Consider the following 22,915-nt stretch of genomic DNA (forward strand, 5'->3'; position numbering starts at 1 on the left):
CTAAGGATTCTCCATCACTGTTTTCATTTCATCTCAAGCGACTCAAGACATCTGTTCTCAAATTAATAGTCTTGCGTTGCGTATCGCGGTGGCTTCTTCAGTAAAGTCTTTTCTTGCTCTGGGAAATGTTTGGTGTCAACACTGTGATTGACACTGTGTACACAGCGTGTGTTTGGCTTTTCGGGCTGACGTGTTCTCAAAGAAAGTTTACCGGGGACTGAAGCTTACAGCTTCTCCTGTTTGACAGTTAGATTCTTGCTTAGGTTTCTCACATTCTGGTCTCACATTCTCAGTATTTCTGTTTACTGAAGCTATTTGACAAGCAGGTATAATTTTTAATATCCAATTCCAAAGGTCTGTTTCATAAACGTATATTATTTTCATTAAATTAATGATCTTGTATTTCTCATCTCTAGAGCATATATTCCAGAACATGCATCAATGTATTACATTATAAGATGTGCATAAAAAAAACTAATAAATTGACACACCCCCATGCCATCCAAGATGTTTTTGTCTTTCTGTATTCAGTCGGAAAAAAATTACATTTTTTGAAGAAAACGTTCCAGGATTTTTCTCCATATAGTAGACTTTTTTATTGCATAGTACCCCACGGGTTGGGTCAGGTTGGCTTATTTTTGGGGGCTTTTCCACTTGGTGCAGTACGTAGTACCCAATACTTTTTTAGTACCACCTTGGTTGAGGGTCTGAGTGAGCTGAGCTAGTACAAAAATGTGATGTGAAAACACTGTAGATCTCTGATTGGTCTGAGAGAATCGTTACTATCAGCGTCATTGCTAATGCAAGATTAACTTTACCTTTGTGCATTGATTTTGTGGCAAACTGACAAATGAATGTATAAAAAAAACTCCATTACAATGATGCTTGCAATTTTTGTATGATGTCTCAGCAGTAGGCAGCACAAATATAACACCACAAGCCTATAATCCCTCCCACTTTAAAGTGTTACTAAACTCAATGAACCAAACCAAAGTAAGGTAAACTGACCTGACCTGACCCATGGGGTACTATGCAATGGAAGAGCGCCATTAGTGGACCTCAACGGTTTCAATGCAGTTTTAAAGGGGACATTCCATGAAAATCAGACTTTTTCAACGTTTAAGTGCTATAATCGGGTCCCCAGTGCTTCTACCAACTCAGAAAACATGAAAAATAACAACCCTGTAACTTTGTAAGGCTCTCTCTTCAAGCATGTGAATATATAGGTCATTCGGGTTTCGCTCCCCCCATGACGTAGTAAGGGGACCTTATTATAATGATACCGCACCTTCATCTGCGCTATCCAACCATGACACGGCCTCACGAGTGCGAGAGTCAGAGAGAAAGAATGACTGACAGCACAACGTGTCAATCTTATAACTTGTAGTTTTAATGGTCTTTCTAAAGGTTGAAGATGAGGATTAACGTTACCTTAGTGCAAGAGAGAGAGTGAGTGAGAGAGATAGAGAGCAACGCGACGGTTCACTTTCATCAATACAAGAATGTTGTTTAATATGTTTCTCTGAAGTTTATATGAATGAACACGAGGATTAATGCACTGCACGAGACAGAGTAAGAGAACAACGCGTATTCACTATCATACACAATAAGCATAAATATGTTGTTTAATGTTTCTCTCAAGTTTCAAATATGAGGAGTCACAAGATAGAGAGGGAGAGACTTGATCTGTTTCTCTAAAGTTTAAGCATTAAACGTGTTGTTTATTACAGATCATTTAAATTTGCTTGTGTGGTTTAGTCAAAAAACAAACTTCTAAGTGTTTGTGGAAGTGTAATTTATTGTAACATGCTGAAAATCATTGTGCCTGTTTAAAAGACTGGCAGCACGAGACCTTAAAGTCTTTATTTTTATTCCACAATGTTGCCCATCTGCTGATAAACATGTATTTAGTATGCATAAAACAGATGATTGACTTTTTAAACTTGTTCAAATATATAATGCTGAACATCGCTCACTAACTTCTTTCGTGAGAGAATCTCCCTCTTACATATTAAGTAATCACTTTGAATAGTCATACATTACATATGTGAAACGCACTTGCGGACCATCACTGAGCTCAATGTTGTATTTGTAAACAATTGTGGGTTATGATTTCATATCCACTGTTCGTTTTTTGTTGTTTTCACTTCTGTGGCAAACGCTGACAGTCGCACAGTTGCTTGTGACCAAACATTGCATTGGGTGACTTCAAACAGAAATAAACTGGGGAAGAGTTGCAACCATCGTCTTGAATAGCAGTAATGTTAGGCTTCACAGAGAGTGTGTGAATAACGTGGGCAATTCGGCAAATAGATGGTAAGCTGTTTTAAACAACTTTGGTGAAGAGATGTGGATGTTACCTTCAGGTGTGCTCGATTTTAAGCAGCATGTGTGTGGTGAGGAACGTCCAAATGTTTAGTGCGGGGGTAAACGCGTCATCTGTATCAAAACGTTTTATTTGGGCTGAACCTGTCGCATTCTGACGTCTTCGATTGTAAATGCAGGTACTACTTGTATTCCTTTCACACATAGTGTTTACTTGTACATAAGTAGTTACATTACAACCTCTCTTACTGATAAATTGGCAGCACTGATTTACCAGAAAGGTTCCGTCAAATTTAGATTTGCTCTGAAAGTAGTCTGGCAAAGAGGCCATTCAAGCCTATTTCTAATGCAGAGAAATCACGGCACCAATCAGAAACGTTGAAGCAGGCTTTACATGATGACGACAGCGCAGCAGCAATGGTAAAGCAGATTTGGTACATTACACAGATGGATGCCGCTGTGAAACATCACTCGTTCGAATAAGCTATCACGTCTGTTTTAAGCGATTTAAACTTTTTCTTTTTGTTTAAACCCAAGCAAAGAACAAACCTTCAAGTCTTCATATCTAAAAAAGGTTGCTGTCTTACCGACTGGATTTGGCAAAAGCCACTTTAGTGGCTAAACGAATGGGTCTTAGCGAGAGTGGCGAGCCCTCTGGTGCATACGTCATCCCCTTTATCGCTCTGATTGGTTTTAGGTCTATCCAATTGCACCCAGAGGCATTTGAGCGAGGTCCGTTGGTGACGCCCCTTTGGAAATGATTTGTCTATGAAGCTTTGCCAGACCACAACGCAGTTACTACTGAGAATGGTCTGGTTTTAACCAGGCTAAGGAGTTTAACTTTCAGTCACAAAACTTTTGGGACATACCACGGGTGGAGCAAGTTATGAGCAAGCAACAAACAAAAAAAATATAATCTCACTATCTCTGCATAACTTATGATTCACTACATGTTTATGTCATTCACACTTACGTGCCAATTGCTAACAAAGCACAGACATTTGATGCAGTTTTACTTACCGCCTGTGACTCATGACCTGGGGCCTCATTTATAAAACTGTGCATACGATCCTTACTAAAAGTCTACGTACGCACAAAAGCCAAAAATAGCGAACCCAAAAAATATTCAGATTATAAAACCATGCGTACGCACACCACCAAGCAATGTTCCTTTTAGATCACCTGAAAGTATGCATACGTGAATCTTCCTCATGCCCTGTAAACGCCCATTTTTAACCATAATGCAAATCACTTCCGGAATGCTGATCTGAATATAAATGGGACTGGCATCCAATCATACAGCATTACACACAGGGATCAGCGCAGCATTTATATATATATTTACAGCAATTATGTCGTATACCTTGTCAAAATCACAGCATAAATGAGAGGAATCACAAATAAATGTTTTCCGCTCCTTTTGTGCACGCGTCTGATATATGCAGACTGTTCTCCAGCTGCACAAGCGTTCTCCTCAGCTCTTCAAAGAGCAGACATATAAGAAATGAATCATTTAAATGTAAAAACATAAATAGTATTTTCCTTTTACCTAACAGACTTGCATTAACTTGTACACGTGTGAGTAAATATTTATTTTAGTGTAATAGGCGAACACATGTTTCTTCATGCAGGTTTTGTTATAAACATCATAATTAGGACAATTATAAGGATAACATAGAGAAACGATTGTCTGGGAGCTTGATGGCTGTATTTCCACACGTTGACATTTGATGATAAAAAAATTCCTCAGTAATTAAGGAAAATATTTGGTTGTTTACACTGTGTCCTGCAGTTATCTAATGGATATTTAATGCTATCCATCTGTCGGGCCATCTCGCGCTCTCGTAGTGGACATTGTGACTGATTAAATATTTAAAATGATTTTTGATTTAAGATTGAATTTTACAAGTTGTATACTGTATGAAACAATTATCACTCAGTACAAGCGCTACCGTCAAGTTTTTTTTATAGATCATAACGTTTGCGTGGGAAGTGGCGTGCGCACGTTTTTAGCCCCGTTTTGTGCGTACTGCTTATTTGGAGCTCAGACCCAGAGGTAGTGGCAGTTGCTGTAGTTTCTTTCTTTTTAATCTATTTTCAAATGTCCATGGTGAAATAAGTTAATGTAATATAAAACCTTAAAATTATGGAATGTTCGTAGCCTTCGTGTTTGCTTTTTGTAGTTCAAGAAATTTTACGTAATGTTATTAGGGTGGGGGCGACCAATTAAAATTTGACCTTGCCTCACAGACCTTCCTTAACTAAAATATTGCTATTTTAGCTTATTATTTACTCTAGTAAGGCAATACACTAGGCAACGTGATTTTTAAATAGCACATTTTATTATTAAAGCGTAACTAAACCCCTGGTCAGAGCGTGACTCCACCCACTGGCAATATTTGAAAAATGCAAGAAAAGTGGGCAGACCCCAAGGAGATAGAGGGGACGAACTAATTTCTGTGGTGAGATCGTAATAAGGGCGTGGTGATCTTGAACCTGCTTACGTCACGAGTCATTTTTTGGACCCACCATCCAATAGGAAAATTCAACTGCAGTAGCCACCGTTCAACCTGAAGAGGGCAGCACTCAGACGTTTTTACACCATATATTGTAGTATTGAAACACTTTATATCCAAATGTCAAAAAACTTACTAAAATCAATGAACAGCACTAATAAAGCATCATTCTTACAGATCATTAACTAAAAAAAGTTGGTTTAGGGTTTAGTTACGCTTTAAACATTAATAGTGATCTGTAGGGGTGGGATAGTGCCGGTGAGGGGGCGCCGGCCCTGAGATTGTTACAGTATGAATCTTTCATGTTCGAAAAATTTTACGAATCCTGGCGAAGTGTATTCGGCACAGAAATACTCGGGCAAAGTATCAAAAAAGCAGGTGGATATATGACAATGTTAAGCATGAGGAATCCAACTCTTAAACAGTGTTAATAAGTCACAATGCATGAAATAGCTTTAGCCACCCTTTCATGAAAAAAAGTTGAAAACTCTGCAGTGTCTTCTAAGTTATGAAAGAGCAACTATCGCACACTGCCCTAAGTAAAAGTGCATTTTAGCAAAGTACAGAAACATGACAAGTAGGCCTATGAGATTACCTGTTATTGCTTACCTCTACCCTGTGGCTGAACAAATCTGTCCTTTGCAGGCAGCAACTAGGTTGCGCCCCATAGGATCAGTCCTTTAGGAGACCTTAAGTACAGCAATCAGTCATACAGTAAACCCTTTTTTGCTATTACACGCAAAAAGCAACCACAACAAATCCCATTTATAATCAGGGTAACTAGAAAAACTTTCAAACTGGCATTAATAGTGATTTAAGACGGCTTTCTAGAAAAAGCTTTTCTTTACTCCAGCATATACTTATTTAAAATGACAGGATGTTATGAGAATATTTCACTCATTTGTAGTCCCTTGATACCATTATGTCCCCGATATGGATGTAGTCATGGACATGCTTTCTCGGAGTGATAGAACAGTGTGGGAAAGGCAATGGAAAATCCCTATCAGCACACGCACAAGAAGTAACATGTGATCATGAACTATGTAACATTAGATGCAGACATTGCCCTCTAGTGGATTAATCATCCAATCACAGCAGACGTATTTTTGTTTAATGCAGTAGCCAGTTTGAATTTGTGCTGTTTGAATGTGAGTTATAATAATAATAATAATAAAGTGCTTTTCTTTTGTAGGGTATTTCACTTGGCCCTCGTCTACCAGCAGCTGCTCGCCCGGTAGATATTACAGCGCAGGCAGCTACACTCACTTCACAGCAGAAGAACCCAGGCCAGGACCAGAACATTCAAAGACAACTGGGCCAACAGCACAGCATTACTGATACAGTGAGTACATCCATTTGCAATGTCTTTAAAGTTGCAATCTTTACCGTTTGCTTCTCTTTTTGAAACATACAATTGCGGATTACTATACATATATTTAGGTCTGCTAAAAACATTGACTTTCCCACGAAATTTGACCCGACAGCTCAATGTATTAATCATTATTATAGACTTACCGTTATGCACCGTGGTACTGTAAGGAGACATATAATTTAGTATAAAAATGGTTAGGTTCATATCAGTTGGTATACTTAGGAATGCATTACTTATAGGGATGCTAAACAATTAATCGTGATTAATCGTTAGCAGAATAAAAGTTTTTGTTTACATCACATATGTGTGTAAACTGTGTATAATAAATATGTATATATATAAATATGAACACATTCATGTATAATTTTAAGAATTTTTTTTATATATTAAGTATTTAAATTTATATATATTGTTTTTACGTAAACATTTCTAAAACATATACATGCATGTGTGTACATTTATTTATACAAATTTATTATACACAGTTCACACACATATATGATGAAAACAAAAACTTTTATTCTGCTAACGATTAATCGCGATTAATCGTAAAGCATCCCTAATTAAAAATGTTTACCAAAATTGATTATGAAAATAGTTACAGTTTATTAAACACTCTGGCCATAGGTTGGATGTACTGTGACGCTATTTTCGGACATATTATATTACCTACAGTATTGTATAAGAAAAAAGATCTTTGACAACATGTAGGCTTTTCAAATAAATGATATTTAATCATTTTTATTAAGCCATTCCACAACAGAAATTAATTCATAAATAAGTTTGACTGTGACGACTTGCCCCTGACATTGAGAAAAACACAGAATGCATTGCAATATTTGGGTAAAATCTGACCCTTGCTTAATGTTTTATTTTAAAGTTGATTTAATACAGTCACTTGTTTAAGCAAACATTATTACAAAAACATGATGATGATGAATATTAGAATTTAACTTTAAAAACACTTAACATTTATTATAAAACGGCCCTTTCTGGTTTTTCATTCTGATTGGTTGAAACGCGTTCTAAGCCGTGATAAAATACCCCGGTAACCCCTCGGTTCAGACCGCATTACATAAGTATCACTGCGCCACTGTTGCTGGGTACTGATTTATGAAAATAAACACAACAGTCTTTAATCATTTTTTTATTTGTCTACAATTGCACAATTAATGGCGATATCCAGATACATGTCAATAAATATTGTTGAGTCATCTCGTCAATAAAGAGAAAACACTTCTCTTTATTGTTCTTTAACCTCAAATCCGTATTTACGCTATTATGCACTAGGTGGCGATCTTACCAAACTTAAACACTGACGCATTCACTCAACACTAAAAACACAGTGTAAGTTTTATATATTTGTGTTTTATTTTATGAAATCCTGCTATGCATATTAAGTAACTGTTTTATAAAAGCAATAAGCCCCACGAAGCAGTGGTGTTACAGTGCATTTTATAACAGCTAAGGGGGTTTTAGGCACGGCGCTTTGCGATGTGCCTAACAAAGGCCCTTAGCTGTTATAAAATGCACTGGTACCCCACTGCTTCGCGGGGCTTATTGCTTAAATTTTTGACAACGACAGCGCCCCCTTTATGCATTTGCAGTCGGGGGGACATCAGGGGTACATTTATTCATTTATTCATTTTGCTGTAAATGTTTTAGGACAAACTGAGCACCCAGGATCAGTTTAGTCGTCACCTAACAAGACCTCCACCGGACTACAAGCAACCATGCAATGGAGTCATACCGCAGCAGCCAGGCTTATACTCAGGTGTGGATTGTATTCTCAATTTAATATAATGTAGGAATTAAATGAAATAAAATTAATAATTATTACAAGTAAACACAAGTAAAACTCCTGATAAACTTTAAACTTCATTTAAACTTTTTGAGGCGGTTTCTCAGACAGGGCTTATCCTAGTCCCAGACTAAAATGTGCTGCCTTAATTTTAAAACACCTTGTACTGATGTATCTTAACATATATCAGTGCCATTTTTATGTCTCAAGATGCACATCAGTATTGTTTTTGTAAGGTATGTTTGTAAAAACTACTTAAATGTGTGGCCTAGTCCTAGATTAATCTAAACCCTGTCCGGGAGACCACACCATTAAAACTTAACTTAAATCTTAGTTTCTTCCAAGTATTTAAGATAAACATCCTTGAAAATATTAGCAATGCAAGTTTGTTGGAATTTTGACAGACGATGTTTAAACAGTATTTAAATTCATCAAAACATTTTCACACTCCAATAACAGGCAATGGGTCAGACCAAAATAACCTCCAACCCTTGACATGCCACCTCCCCAATGGACGGTCTACCAAGATGGTGCCCAACTCAGAAGAGCGAAGGTTTCCCATTGGACAAGAATCGAATTCTGGATCCACGGGTGCTCAGGCTTGCACAAGCCAGCTACGACAGCAATCAAGCAGCCTGGTCCAAATGGGGCTTCAGCAGAACAAATCACAGTTTCATGGGACCAACAATCCGAGTGCCACTTTTCAATCAAACACTCAACATGCCAGGACCAGTATCAGTCAAGATGCCATATTGGGGCAAGGACTGGGTGACATAACCACCTGGGCAGCTACAGCCAAACAGGGGCTTTCCAACACCGGGACGCCCCAAACTGACAGTCGCTTTTCCCCAAGACCTATATGTCCACCCAATCAGGTGGCACCTCACTCCAGCCTCCTACCCATAAACCCTGTGGTCAGAGGTTCTGCTCCCATATCCAGTCAGCCAAGGATACCTCCATTACCTGGAGTTACGTGTCTGAGCCAATCCACCCCAGAACAACAGGGATGCCCGACCACTTTTGCAGGGATGAACCAAAGCCCGGGAACGTATCAGAATAACCGGGCTGGGCGTCTGACCTTTGACTTCCTACAGGAGGACGATAACACGGTACCAGGGATCAATGCTGATTCTGATTTTATAGACTCGCTGCTTAAATCAGGTTCAGGCAATGATGACTGGATGAAAGACATTAACTTGGAGGAAATTCTTGGGGGTCATTCGTAAAGCATAAGAATTTTATCTGGACATTTTCTGTTATTTGATTTCTGTTTATCTTGGAGTAAAAAACAAATGAATTACATGTATCATATTGTTGAAATGTTTCTTTATATTATCATCTAATATGTTGTAAAGTTTCATGTTTATGGTGGCCTAATGGTAGAAATTACACCCATTTCAGTTATCACTAAATATGTTGTGTTACTAATCCATTAACAGATAGATTATTGTAAATGAATATGTGATTGCCGTCTGTTATGTTTGAGCCAATAAGAACTAACCAGGTCCAGTACAAGGCTTGCTGGACTGGAAGGGCAGTCAGAAATTTTGGTTGGGTAGCACTTTTTCGAGTAATATGTTAATTATTCAGATTGTTTGGGGGTGATGCCAAACACTTCATGTGTGGTTCAATTTGAAATTGATAAATTTGTGTAGTTTAAGGTTTAACTTCTTGAAAAACAGGTTTAAAGGTTCACATTAGTGTTTACTCAAATTGCATATCAACAGATTTTTAAAAAGATCTATTTATAATAATGTTGGTATTATTTTATCCCACACTTAAAAGCTGTTGATCTGTATTCTAAGGAAATACATGGAATATATGCTCTAAGTATTACAGGAAATTATCATCTTTACAAAGGCACAGGGCGTTTTAGGAGGCCTTATTGGCAACATTGTATTTATACATCTGTATCTCAGTATGTTTTATTTCTATTTCTTTTCTATATTGCGCTATAATTCTGTTATGAATGTGTATATCCTACTATGTCAATTTAGCCTTTGATAATAAATGACAGAAATGATAAACTCAACACATTTAGACAATTCATTTATAATATACATTTTCCATAATTCTGTAAAAGATGGTGACTGGCGAGAAACATGTGGCCTAGTGGTTAAGTTGTGGTTAAAGAGTTTGGGCTTGTAAATAAAAAAATAAAAAATATGCACTTTAAAACCACAACTTTTCGTCTATCTCCGGTCGTGTGATGCGCCAGCGCGACCTCACGCAATACGTCATCACGTCAAGAGGTCATGGATGACGTATACGAAACTCCGCCTCAGTGTTTACAAGTGTGGAGAAAGAGGACCGTTCCAACGTTGTTGTATGTGGAATAATCCTAATTAATGTCTTTGTGTCAGTTTATTGTTTAAAATGCTCCACAAATGTGCGTTTCATATATGTAACACGTGACCTTTCCACGTCATTACGCAATTACGTGAGGTCGCGTTGGCTTGTCACACAGCCGGAGGAAAAAGAGAAGTTGTGGTTTAAAAGCGCATATTTTTGATTTTCTCCGAGCCCTGATAATATTTGCATCCCAAACTATGACAGCACCTTGAGCACACAACCCCTGACAGAGCTGACGAATATCACGTTATTACAGTAACTCACCGGTTTTCGCATGCAGATCCAGAATGGTGTTTTCAACCATTCAAGTAAATTCCTAAAGCAGTCATTTTTTTCTTATAACGCGTTGTGTTTCTGGTTTCATGTGTTAAAATACTGATAAATCTACAGGTTATTGTCAGTTATTGACCAAAGCAAAAATATATCTCTGTCTATAAAGTTATCTTTTAAAATTAAGTTTTTCTGAAAAATGGTACTTTCGCCCCTGCTCTCCCCTACTGTAACAAGAAATATAAAAACAAAATGATTTATTATCGCGTAAGACCAAAAGGCTTTGAATTATGAACTTGCTGTAATTTGATTAAACCCTGCAACTCGAGACGTTTTCATCGTTACTTAACTTGAGACTGTAAGATTAAGGCTTGTGACTTGATATCAGCTGCGTAACATCAACTTCAACCTGACACCAACAAACAAAGAAAAGAAACAATGGGTCTCATTCACTAAGCAAGCGATTGACGCACATGTTTGTGTCTCAAATGTACAAAAATGTATACATTATTATATAATTTTTTTCTACAGATGTAAAGAAAATGCGTGTAATGACAATCCTTCACGCTTTGCCTCCTCACTTTTTTTTTAAATCTATATGAAAGCGTCTGCTTAATGCCTACCGTAAATGTAAACGTATATGTAATGAACAGTCAAAACATCAATCACTTGATCCAGGCCTCCTGTTTCATTTTAGATACAGATGTGCGTGACTGTTGAAGTGATATTAAAGAGACCTTTAATAATAAATGAAGACTTATTATCGCATCTCATAGGCTATACTTCTTTTTTACTAATACCCGTTACGCCGACGGACACAAAGCACATCTGGCTTCCTCTACCGACAGCAAAACCATCCAAAGCGAAAAAGCAACATAACAGAATTTCACCAATAATAAATATGAATGGAAAATAAATGGATCTTTCTTTCTTCTTCTTTACTTTATTTAAAAAGCACTTTTAGAAGTGCATAAAACCCAGTGTGTAAAATAATGTAAACTACTATAGGAAATTTTAAACCAGATTTTACTACAGTAGGCCTGATATTCAAAAGACATTTTTAGACTTCAGAAAAAAGGCACAGTCCCGTTCCAGTCGATAACAGCTCCCTCCCATTTGGTCCTTACGGTCATCTCTAGAGATGGAAACTTTTTCTCTGGATCTCCCTGAATGTCATTATTTTCAGCTTGCCAGTGATGGGAGTGTGTGTCTGAAATACAGAATCACAAAACAATAACATTTTTAATTTAACCTTGAACACAAGTGGAGAGGTCATCAGAAGACAGTGACTGTACCTATGGTGAGCATTGCATTCTGGCTCTGAGTCAGCTGACCATTGTAGAAGTAGAGATGGAACAGGTGCTCCATTCTCCAATCAGACAGCAGCGATTGTTTTGGGCTGAACAGAACGCTGTATGTGCCATTAATGCTGCACACCCAGATAGGCAACTTTGGTGTTTTCAACATGCTGCCAACCTAAGGGAATATGCATATGTTCAAAATACAGCACAGTAATGTGAGACCTAATGTAAAAACATGATAAAAATGATAAAAGATTAAGTGACAAACGACGAAATTGTCCTGACTGAATTAAATATAGTTTATTTTATTCTGTTTATATTCATATGCACGCTTTATAAATAAGGCCCCGGATCTCCAAATCTAATGATTACTCCACCACTCATTAGATAAGACCTATACAGTACCTGAGGCAGCTTTGCATAGTTAACTTCTTCTCTGCTCCAGTGTAGATATCCAACATCACCGCGGGTCAAAACGCCATGGACTGGGTGATCGAGAGGTTTGCCATGCTCATCATTGTGTAATGTCCCATTAAAGACATTAGGGCTGGCACGCCCGGTCAACAGCAGGTTTAAAAGAGCCTAATGGAAAGAAATACTTTGTTCAGAATTACAGTACAGTGACTTATTTATCCTTTTCATTTGAATGGTTTCCCTAAAACTGGCCAAATTTCTGGTCATGGACAGTTCGATCTTCTTTTGAAGAACTGGTACATAGCTTCAAGTCTTCATGTCTTTAGGCAATAAATATCCCTATTGTTTCTCCACTACTATGATTTACAATAAGAATGAAGCATCCATAAAGCATCATTTCTAAAGATTATCAGATGATTTTAGCAAACATTTTAAAAAATGATTACTGATCTAGCTGATTCCTTACCTGTCGACACACAAAGTTTCCCAAACTTAAATGCAAAAGATGAGAGGTGGTGACATCGAAGTCGGCTCGTATCCTAAAACAACCCAAATGTTTAAACTCATTCATGTATAACTGTAGAGTGCTACTGTATGTGTAAATGATTCATTACAAGTATTTTATGAAATTGTGTGAATGTTAAATAATGCTTTGAGACCTGTCAATAGACCTGGAGAAGATGAGGCTGTACAGAAACAGTATGACTCCGTGACTTCCTTCTTCCTTAAACTATAGACATTTGAGGATAATTAAACATACTGTAATTGCAACATGTTTCAAGTCGTGTCTTTTGTAAAGAATAATTGACGACGGTTGTTGAATTACTCAAAAAAAAAGAAAAGAAGAAAATGCACGGCCAAGGTGGTAATGCCACGTAATTCAAACCCGGAGTCAATTATTCTGCTCAAACCACGGATGTAACAAACATTGCTCTGATGTTTATTTTAAGACATTCGACAGGTTAGGTGTGCATTTTACAGAAAAATAATCAACACCCATAGCATTTCTCAACCAATATGAATAAAGCATTAACAGGCCCATAGTATAATTATTACTAAATCATATTAAATAAAACATTTTAAAACTTACACACTGGATGTGATCGGATATGAATGCTCCAACATCTTCTTGTTTATTAAAGGTGAAAAGTTGTAGCTGTGAAATGATAAAGAAATGATTCATAAAAACAATCACTGGATTAAGTTTCCATATGCTAATTGTGAAGTATATATTATGTGCTTCTGCACATACCCTTTCTGTGAAACTATCCAACTTAAAGTCCAGATGGGGTGTAAAACAGCGCTCTGATGTGACCAAGCAGACCGTTGCTGTCTGCTCCTCACCAGCTGTCCACAAGATGTCAGTCAGAGCAGCCGCCAGTGCCTTCCTCTGTTCCACCTCCCCTACTTCCTTCAAACTGCATGAGAGAGTAGACTGTTGTAGACTTAAAATGTTTGCAGAAAAATCAAGTATGCTGTACAGATTTTTTTGGTTCTTTTGTGTACTTTTTACAGCTTGATCTTACAGTTTATGTTAAATATATGGATACCGTTTTACGGTAGAAAAAAGTCACATGGGTTTCAAAAGATGTGAAAGTATCTTTATTATTTATTTTATTAATGTAATTTGATCATAATGACTGATCTTGCCTAGTTTTTTTTTCAGTTGTGCTCAGTCCTTTGCAATTACAGAAAACACATTTATGAAAAAAAAACACTCTTTATGTGTGCCCAATCTTGTTTAAGCAAGTTGTTAGGTGTATCCCCAGCATAAGTCAGCAGAACATCTTGAAGGGTAATGCTTTGCATGCTTTAATACTTTCCTTCTACTGCTGAAATTCATTAAATGAAACAAATATTTTCCTTATTTTGAAAAATCCCAAAATGTAATAGTCTTTGGAGCTGTGGAGGCCAACAGTATGCTTTTGCGCATAGTAAATTTTGGGTCGGTGAAGCGTAATGTTTATCGCCAAATATAACGTTTACTATAGTAAATACTATGGTATTTTAACAGGGGCATTGCACAAGATCTTGGGCCCTATGCATAGGCAGTCCAGATGGGCCCCCATGCCCCACCCTCATAATATATTCCAGACTTTTTAAGGGCCCTCTCTTCCTTTGGGGCCCTGGAAATCAGTACTGGTTTTACCCCCAGTCTGACGCCCCTGGTTTTTAATGTGAGAATGCTTTACTTTCCAATTCCACATTCTTACCTCCTAAATCGTCTTTATTTTGATCATCTTTCATTTGTATGTTTAATTTTTGTGTAAAACTATGACATTTGTATTGTCTTTAATTTCACATTCATATAGCCAATCCCAGTGTCAGTCTATTACGCCATACATGTGTTTACAGTATATTTGGGGTAACCTTTAATCTTACCTTTGCATTTTGCTGTCTGAGTTCAATGGCCGGCCAAACAGCAGGTATTTTATTACATGTGCCTGAACCACCATCTGAATAGCACGGGCTCCCCCCTGCCAAAGAAAAGCCAGGATTTTAATGATGTTTTTTAGGGTGAATTCTGGTAATCTGGGACATTTTTGGCCAATTAAACTATTTATTTCGAACATAAGATCAACACATTAGACTTATTTGAAATACTTAATATGTTTTCTAACCACACCAGAAGAAAGAATGTAGTTATTATACCCAGATGAGACATGCTACACCTAGTATTTAGGTCAATTTGTAATCTGGGACATATGTATTAAGATCTAAAGCCTATATTCATACTTTATGCATGCCAAACACAATATATAGTATAATAAACAAACTGGGAATTTGGAAAATGAAATTAACGGTTTACATTATCCGGATACATTAGCCCTTGTCATTAGACTTATAAAGTCCCTAAAGTTCCTGTGGTGTTAACAAAAATAGCAGTTTACTTAAGCTTATGTCTGTCTCTCTCTTCATGAGTTTTGTGGCTGGCATAGCATGTATCTCGTCCAAAAATCCTTATATGTTGATTGAGGGGCTCCCAAATTTCTGTGTATTATTTTTGGAAAAGTGAGATTTATATGCGGCTTAGACTACCAAAGCTTAAGTCTCAAACCTGGGTAACCTGAGGTCTAATATATCTCAAATTGGTTTCAACCTTGATCTTTTACATGGTCAAAACTATCTTATCTCAGGTGATGAAATGTACATATCCTGTTTGGTGGATTAAGTTAATCTTGTTAAATTATTTTTTAATCTAGATTGTTCTTTACATAGCTGTAATCCGCTAAAGAATACACTTCTCTACCTTAGCATACTTAAACAGCATCTTTACTCGCTCATCTTACCATAAATGCAGCACTGATCTGTGGTTAAAAACAACCACTCACCTCACCCTCATTATAGAGTAATAAGGTGGTGACGCAGTACTCAGACAATTGCGGTAATCAATCTAACATATATTGAGTCATCATGACTCCTTTATGAAAAGGAATAAGTGATGCACTGAAGGGAGTAACACAACCCGTCCTTATTTATTTATCTTGCAATTCTGGCAATAGAGAAGTAACTTCATTAATGTGAACAAAATCAACTGGCTCATAACTGTGTTATTTTCCACTAACATCGGTTATAAATAAAGGAACTATGATGTTGTAAAATCTTGAGAATGAAAGCTACAGTGCCCATTACTTTATGTGCTATGGTGAACTTTTTACTGGAATTATGGTCATTATTAGTATTTTTAAAACATTAACATCATTATAAAAATATACTGCAATTGTATTGAGAAAAGTAGTGTGTCTGATGCCAACAGTAACAATGCCCAGTTAATGGATTTAATCACTCTAGTTTTCAAGGGTTTATGGTCTACAACATATAAAAACCATAAACTATAGTTGATATTGGCAAAAAAGTTGTCAATCAAGTTAAATCCTTGTGTTTAAATAAGCAGGGCTCAACAATAATGCTTGTCCAGGATGGGCAAGAGACGATTTTACAACCAGACAAGTATTTAACAATGCTGAAATGTCATTGCAAAAAAAATAAAAAAAATAAAACAATTACTGCTTTTATTTGTGATATAGCATTTGTTCTAAATGTATGTTACATTTCGTGTACAAATATGACGCGCTTTCAATAAAGATTAATGTTTCTATGGGTGAAATGCACCTTTAAAGTAAGCCCTGAATAAAGATATCATGCTCACCCTCTCAGTCTCCAGCGCATATGACATGTCCGAGAAAGGCTCCCGAAACTTGAAGAATGATTTCTTCCACTCATAGTTAAAAGTATGGAAGGTGTTACCAAACAAGACTTTTCTTAAACTCTGTGTGAATGAATAAAAAAATAAACAAATTAACTCATGCTGAAAAGATCAAAGCTGCGAGGACAATTTAAGATATAAAAGTTAATACGCGATTTCAATTAACACTACTACAGTATTACTATTTTAACTAGACTGTTCTGTGTTTCTCTACCGGCAGCAGGTGTATCTTAGGGTATGAAATTATATATTGGAGTAGTTGTATTTATAACTGTATTGTAACAATTGTATATTACACGTTACATTCAGCCATTTTAAAGAAATAACAAACCCATTTATTTCATATTTAATGTAATTTTGCTTATCTCTATCCATGCACATCTCGATGACTGGCATAACTAGTAAAGATACTTTATATGTGACCCTGGACCACAAAACCAGTCTTAAGTGGCACGGGTATTGCAATGGCCAAAAACACATTGTATGAGTCGAAATTATAATTTGTATGCCAAAAATCATTATGATATTTGGAAATGTGCCATGATTAAGATAAAAAAGCTTACAAAAGCCACGTTTTATATTATATCAATTTCAAATTTTAAATATAACTTTGTTAGACTTGTGGCTTTAGGCCATTGATTTTCAAGGCTGCTATGGGACATCTAATATATATTTTGTTATGAAATAGAAAAATGTTTTGTGCACAACACAATACTTAAACATTTATAAATTGTTTTCTTTTAAACTTATCTGAAATCTTAAATTCTGAAAATAAAGTTTCAAGTGTCTTCTTTCAGAATATATCACAATCTGTAGGTCAAATAGTTTTGGAGCAACAAACATTTTAGTGCGGGCATGTCATTTTCATGCTTGGAGCTAAATACTAAGTAAGCTAAGTAAAGATCATGTTTAATGAAGATATTTTGTATATTTCCTACAGTAGGTATATGAAAAAGTATTTATCATTAGTAATTAGTGTTGCTAAAGATTTAATTTGGACAACTTTAAATACGATTATTTTCAATATTTAGATTGTTATCAGCCAAATATTGTACAAACCATACATTAAAGCTTTTTTATTTAAGCAATGTATCTCAATTAACAAAATTACACATGACTGGTTTTGTGGTCCAGGGTCACATATGACATTGTTTAAAAGCAGAATTAGCAGTAATTATCTCTGTTTATTCCAAACTACCACTAACTCGATGTAATGCTTAAGGTCTGTATAAATTATTCACCAGTCTATATTCCTGTCTTTTGTATTTGGTGTACACAAACACAGCACACAGGACGCAAGAGCTTGGGTCAAGTATCAGGGTCATGTTCCACAACTTACCACTGCAAGCTCTGGTGACAGAGGTTGCCCACCCATACTTGGACAAACTGTGAGGGTTTGAGGTATAGAATAGGGCCCTGCTAACTTGCCCGAGGTTGTAGGTCTGGTAGAGTCGTCACTGTCCTCATCAGCTTTAAGTTTCTCAACAGGTCTCTATACGAATTACGGAAAATGTATTAAAAAAGTTAAACATATAACATGTTTACCAAGTGTTATGTAAAGAAAGACTTTATTTTGAAGAGTATTTGCTTAATTAGTAAAGCTAAAAAACATAACATTCAATTCAGATATTAAAATGTGTGTTAGGCACAATGGAAAAAGTGAAAACTAATTAAACCTAAAAATAATTAACACTGATATAACCTGAAGAAGTAAAGTTAATTAAGTCATATTTTATTATTTTGAATTTAATTCTTATAAAGTAATGTTATTTTATTTTTAAATGGTATAAAATTTTTTTTTTTTAGAAAATAGTACACATTTTTTATTTATCATATTGTTAATAGGAAAGCACAACTTTTTAACCAATTACAAAAAAAAACAATTTAGTGATAACTAAAATAATAGATATTAGTAATAGCTTATCCTTTAAAACAGTCACTTTCTTCTTACTTTTTCACTTTTATTTAACACTACAGTTCTTTAAACTAAACTTAAGACACAGCATTGATCCCAAAGACACAAAGTTCAGCTACAAATCAAAAAAAATATATGGCAATTACAGTTTTATAATTTTAGGTTGGGTTGGGTTAAACTCACATGGTTTCTCTTCACATCCTCTTGAAGAAGCTCTATGTAGTTTGGTAAAGAGGGCTGCAAGTCCCTTGTGGTTTGCAGAAGGTCTTTATAGTCCGTCATGATGGTGCAATACTCACTGTGCTATTGCATGAAAGCTCACTTTCAAACATGGCACTAAATATATTCCTCTAGTCAGTAAGACACGAAATGCACAAACCTCTCCTCTCGTCTACAGAAGGGCTTGATATGATGAGATGATCGCAGCTACTTGAAGATGCATAAACTCATCTGATTGGCTGGTTGCATGGAGCTATCTGAGAATGATTGGCTGGTTGCATGCAGTTTTCTGAGAACGTTGGTCTATTATATCAGTTAACAAAAGACTTAACCACATAAATAAGTCATTGACATCAGGGACTGTACGTAGGGAAGAGGTAATTTTGACCTTCATGACAACTGTGAGGGGGGTAAATTATTTTGTAACTCATTTGTTAAAATGATATTAAGCCTTAAAGAACTGCATAATTAAGGGCGTGGCCACTTGAGTGATGGGTGAACTGCCACTGCCTTCACTAGAGTCGAGCTAGGCGGGCGTGGTTTCACCAACCAGCCACCTCAGATTCACCCATGTCCTGCCTCTTTACCTATTTTCGGTTTTCTGCAAGTGATTCATGTTGATGCGCGGCCAAAAAATCTCTTCACAAACCTATGGGTGACGTCACGGACACTACGTCCATATTTTTTACAGTCTATGATCTAACTGTTCAAAAAATATTCAAGATTATTCATACTTTTAAACAAGCAACACACATCTCTGGTACAAATAAACACTTATATTTTTTAAATTTAAATATTAAACTTTTTAAAATTTAATACAATTTTTACAATTTAAAAACAATAAATTGTTTCTAGAACCTACAGTTCTCGTACAATGATACAGAAAGTGATGTTTTTAGTAAAGCACATTTGTTATATTTCCTAATTAAACTAAAGCAAAACAAACAAAATTCCCACAATGCACTGCAAAAAAAAAAAAAAAACAGTTATCATTGATGGTCCCTACGTTCCCTTACCAGAAATCATGTGACCTTTCTGAAGCTCTTCAACCAAAAATTGCATGAGCCAACTGAAAAAACTTCATGAAATGTGACAGAACTCTTATAAAGACAAACGGTTTTTATTTTTATTTTTAAATATAAACACCCATTGCTAGAGCAAGGGACCACACTCTACTAAATATTTAAAATTGAATTATATTCCTTCAATTTTATACAGCGTTTTTCACAAGGCAACCTACTGTTTACAGATGTTGGTTTTGCCAAAGAATGTGTGAATTATCACAACGCGCTTAAGTAGCCACGTCACAGGAATATATGTAAACAGTGACCCAATGTCAAGTTAGATTAGGGTCCTTACCAGTGCCCGAACCTGCATACACGATATATTAATTCACGACACAGAGGATTGATAAACAGCCGAAGTGTTGTTCACGTTAAAATTCACGTATTTTTGAACCACTAGGCTTTCCATAGCATTGTGTGCACGGCATTTGTGCCAAACAGAATAAAATTAGGACATTAAAATGAAACTTACTTTAACAATGCAATCTTGTAATTCCAACCTGCAATGTTAAAAACAGTGTGTTAATAAACATGGAAAGTAGAAAGAGCTGATCACAGATATTAGAGCGCGTACCCGCGGGAGTTAAATATCTCTCTCCATTTATCCAAATCCGCTATCTGCGCGCGAATTTCATCCAGTTCACTGCATGCTGTTTTAGTACAGTCAACACCGCCGTCCATCTGCGTGTTACAGGAAACATCACACACTTTCAATAGGATCACAGCACGACATCTTCCATCGCTACATAAACATATAGTGAAACACGCACCTGTTGCTAGGGTTGTCTTTTACCACTGTGTCCTCTCGCTGTTGTTTTATAAGCCCCATTTAGATTTTAAAAGTATAAGTGCGCTTGTCAAGCTTTTTAAGACAAATATGTGAACTTTGTAGTTTTAAACATAGGAGTACAGATAAGCAGTAGACGTGTCAAGAACCTGCTGTAGCTGAGTGATGGGTTGGGGGTTTAATAAAACAAAATGTAATTAACAAATGAATATATTTTTATTAATATGAGTTTAAAAGAATTAAAAGCATATAGTAGCTAGTATGACTTTTTAAAAGGCACCCATATGCCAAAAAATACACTTATCTGGCCTGAAATAGATTTGAAATATATGCTACATGTTGTAGATATGCTCAATTTAATATATTTTTGAATATGGAAATATATTTAGTTTTAACCTTCATATATCAACATATATTTCAATGTCAAGCAAATATCTCAGATTTTACATCCCATATGGCAAAAATGTTTTGTCTAAATATATTTTAAGTATATGCTAAATACAAGTTAATTTTATAAAGTATATTTTGAAGTTGAAAGTATTTAATTTTAACCTTTTTGAAACTGTTAAGGTTCATAACATAAACAGTTTTTTTTCCAATGCCACGTGAATTTTTCCTTGTATTGAAAAATAAATATATTTTGAATGCTTTAAAATGTATGTACTTTTAAAATATATATTTTAAATATACAAAAAATGGCCCAAAAATATATCAGTGAAACATATATTTTTTTCTGAAATATATTTAAAAATATATATTTTTGCTGTATGGGTATGTAGATCTACATTGGTGCTCCATTATTAAACATGGGTTAACAACCAGAAATAATTTTAGTAATAATGAATGTTTAATAAAATCTAGAAACATATTGTAAACATATTTAACTAACAAAGTTCAGACACTTATAAATAAATAGCCTAAAGTACATCTTGCAAATTTTAAAAATTCCAGAAATAAAAATATTATAAATGTTTGAGCTGAAATACGATGAATGTTTGAGCTTACATTTATCATATTTTCATCGCTAAAATAAAGGCATTTGCTTTCTTTTGGTTGCAGTGCCATCTACTGATGCATTTTAAACTTAGAAATTTTGTGATGTGCTTGGCATGAGCTACTTGTTTTTTTTTCGCAATCCCATTATGTTATTGTTTAGTTTTTGCTAGCTGTCTCTGTATGAGAGCTAGATAATTTTAAGTCCATACAAAAAACTATTAACACAGAACTCATACACATCAGATTGGGCAATTTATTAATTTAACTGCAATTAAAAGGTTTAATAAAAGATAAACGAATTAAAAATCCTGTATTCATTTATACTGAGGCAGAACCAACTAATTTGTATACAAGGTTCAACTTGAAAACTTGTGTTTGAAGATGTAGCCCAGTAAATAAAGTTGATCACATAACCAAAAAGGCTTCTATAAAGCAATACAACGGTTCACGTTTTCTTCAACCAATAATCAACATAAAAGTATGTTCTCATTGTTTTTGATCACAGGAAATTATTTTAATTTTTTCATTGTATATAAATTTAAATGTTTTGGATTATTTGTTTAGTCAATTCAAAACGCTCTTTAAAGCTTTTAAAACTTTGATATTGATGTATTGCTAAATAAACAACTTTCAAAAATATATAATTTACCTATTACTATACATAAATGTCACAGTTGCACATATTGTAATACTGTGTACAAACTCAGAATCACTCTAAAATCTAATTGTAATTTCTGTCACAACCTCAGAAAGCCATTTCCTTCTTTCAATAGTGAATTTCCTTGACACGCAGAACTGTTTAAAAATCCTACCTCTTCTTTGGGCGTATCAGACAGCTTGGCTGCAGTTTTAAAGTATGACATCTAGTCAATTTAAACTCGCAGTGGAGCAAGTTCAGTGCTTATATACCTGATTCTCTGATATTCACAGGATATATACAAACAAACGCCTGCATTACATGCCAGCCTGCCAGTTTCCTGCCAGCAGATGGAGTAGTTTGTTTCTTTTTGTGTGTTTAAATTCTATGGTAACAAAGCAGTGGTTTGACTGATGAAAGTTCCTCGTCTAACAAGTTATTCATCCTGGTAGCTTAAACCTTTCAAAAATAATATTATTTGTTGATAAAATGTGCACTTTCTATTGTCATTTTAAATTATTTTTCAAACAAAGACAAGTGAGACTCAAGTATAAAAAAGTATGAACATTTCATTTTGAGTTAAGGGACAACAGTAGCCTGTGACAAAAGTCTCAGAATCAATGAAACTATTAAAAATCTAACTATAAAACTCTTACTGTTACAGCAAAAAATGTATATGCAATACATACTGTATTTTATAAATATAAACATCATCTTTCTTATTCTAATAATGATCCTG

The 22,915-nt window shown here is 35.4% G+C and overlaps 2 protein-coding genes across 2 annotated transcripts in view; one reads left to right on the plus strand and one right to left on the minus strand.

Moving 5' to 3' along the window:
- Positions 1-10,130, plus strand: part of maml2 (mastermind like transcriptional coactivator 2) — a 91,045-nt gene extending 80,915 nt beyond the window's left edge. Inside the window, exons 3-5 of the mRNA XM_065281664.2 lie at positions 6,034-6,183; positions 7,879-7,987; positions 8,474-10,130. Coding sequence (XP_065137736.1) covers positions 6,034-6,183; positions 7,879-7,987; positions 8,474-9,240 — 1,026 coding nt within the window. The 3' untranslated portion in view covers positions 9,241-10,130. The remainder of the gene's footprint in view (positions 1-6,033; positions 6,184-7,878; positions 7,988-8,473) is intronic.
- A 1,569-nt stretch (positions 10,131-11,699) lies between these two features.
- On the minus strand, positions 11,700-22,474 carry mindy4b (MINDY family member 4B). Its single transcript, XM_065280180.1, has 13 exons — positions 22,352-22,474; positions 20,331-20,437; positions 20,229-20,256; positions 17,898-18,050; positions 16,502-16,621; positions 14,734-14,828; positions 13,604-13,769; positions 13,442-13,507; positions 13,011-13,081; positions 12,818-12,890; positions 12,343-12,519; positions 11,932-12,112; positions 11,700-11,846 (listed from the first exon to the last, which is right to left on the minus strand). The coding sequence occupies exons 1-13, from the start codon at positions 22,400-22,402 to the stop codon at positions 11,704-11,706; spliced, it is 1,431 nt and encodes a 476-aa protein (XP_065136252.1). The 5' UTR covers positions 22,403-22,474; the 3' UTR covers positions 11,700-11,703.
- Between the last annotated feature and the right edge of the window lie 441 nt (positions 22,475-22,915).

Source organism: Paramisgurnus dabryanus, chromosome 8 (genome assembly GCF_030506205.2).
Source record: "Paramisgurnus dabryanus chromosome 8, PD_genome_1.1, whole genome shotgun sequence".
Lineage (NCBI taxonomy): Eukaryota > Metazoa > Chordata > Actinopteri > Cypriniformes > Cobitidae > Paramisgurnus > Paramisgurnus dabryanus.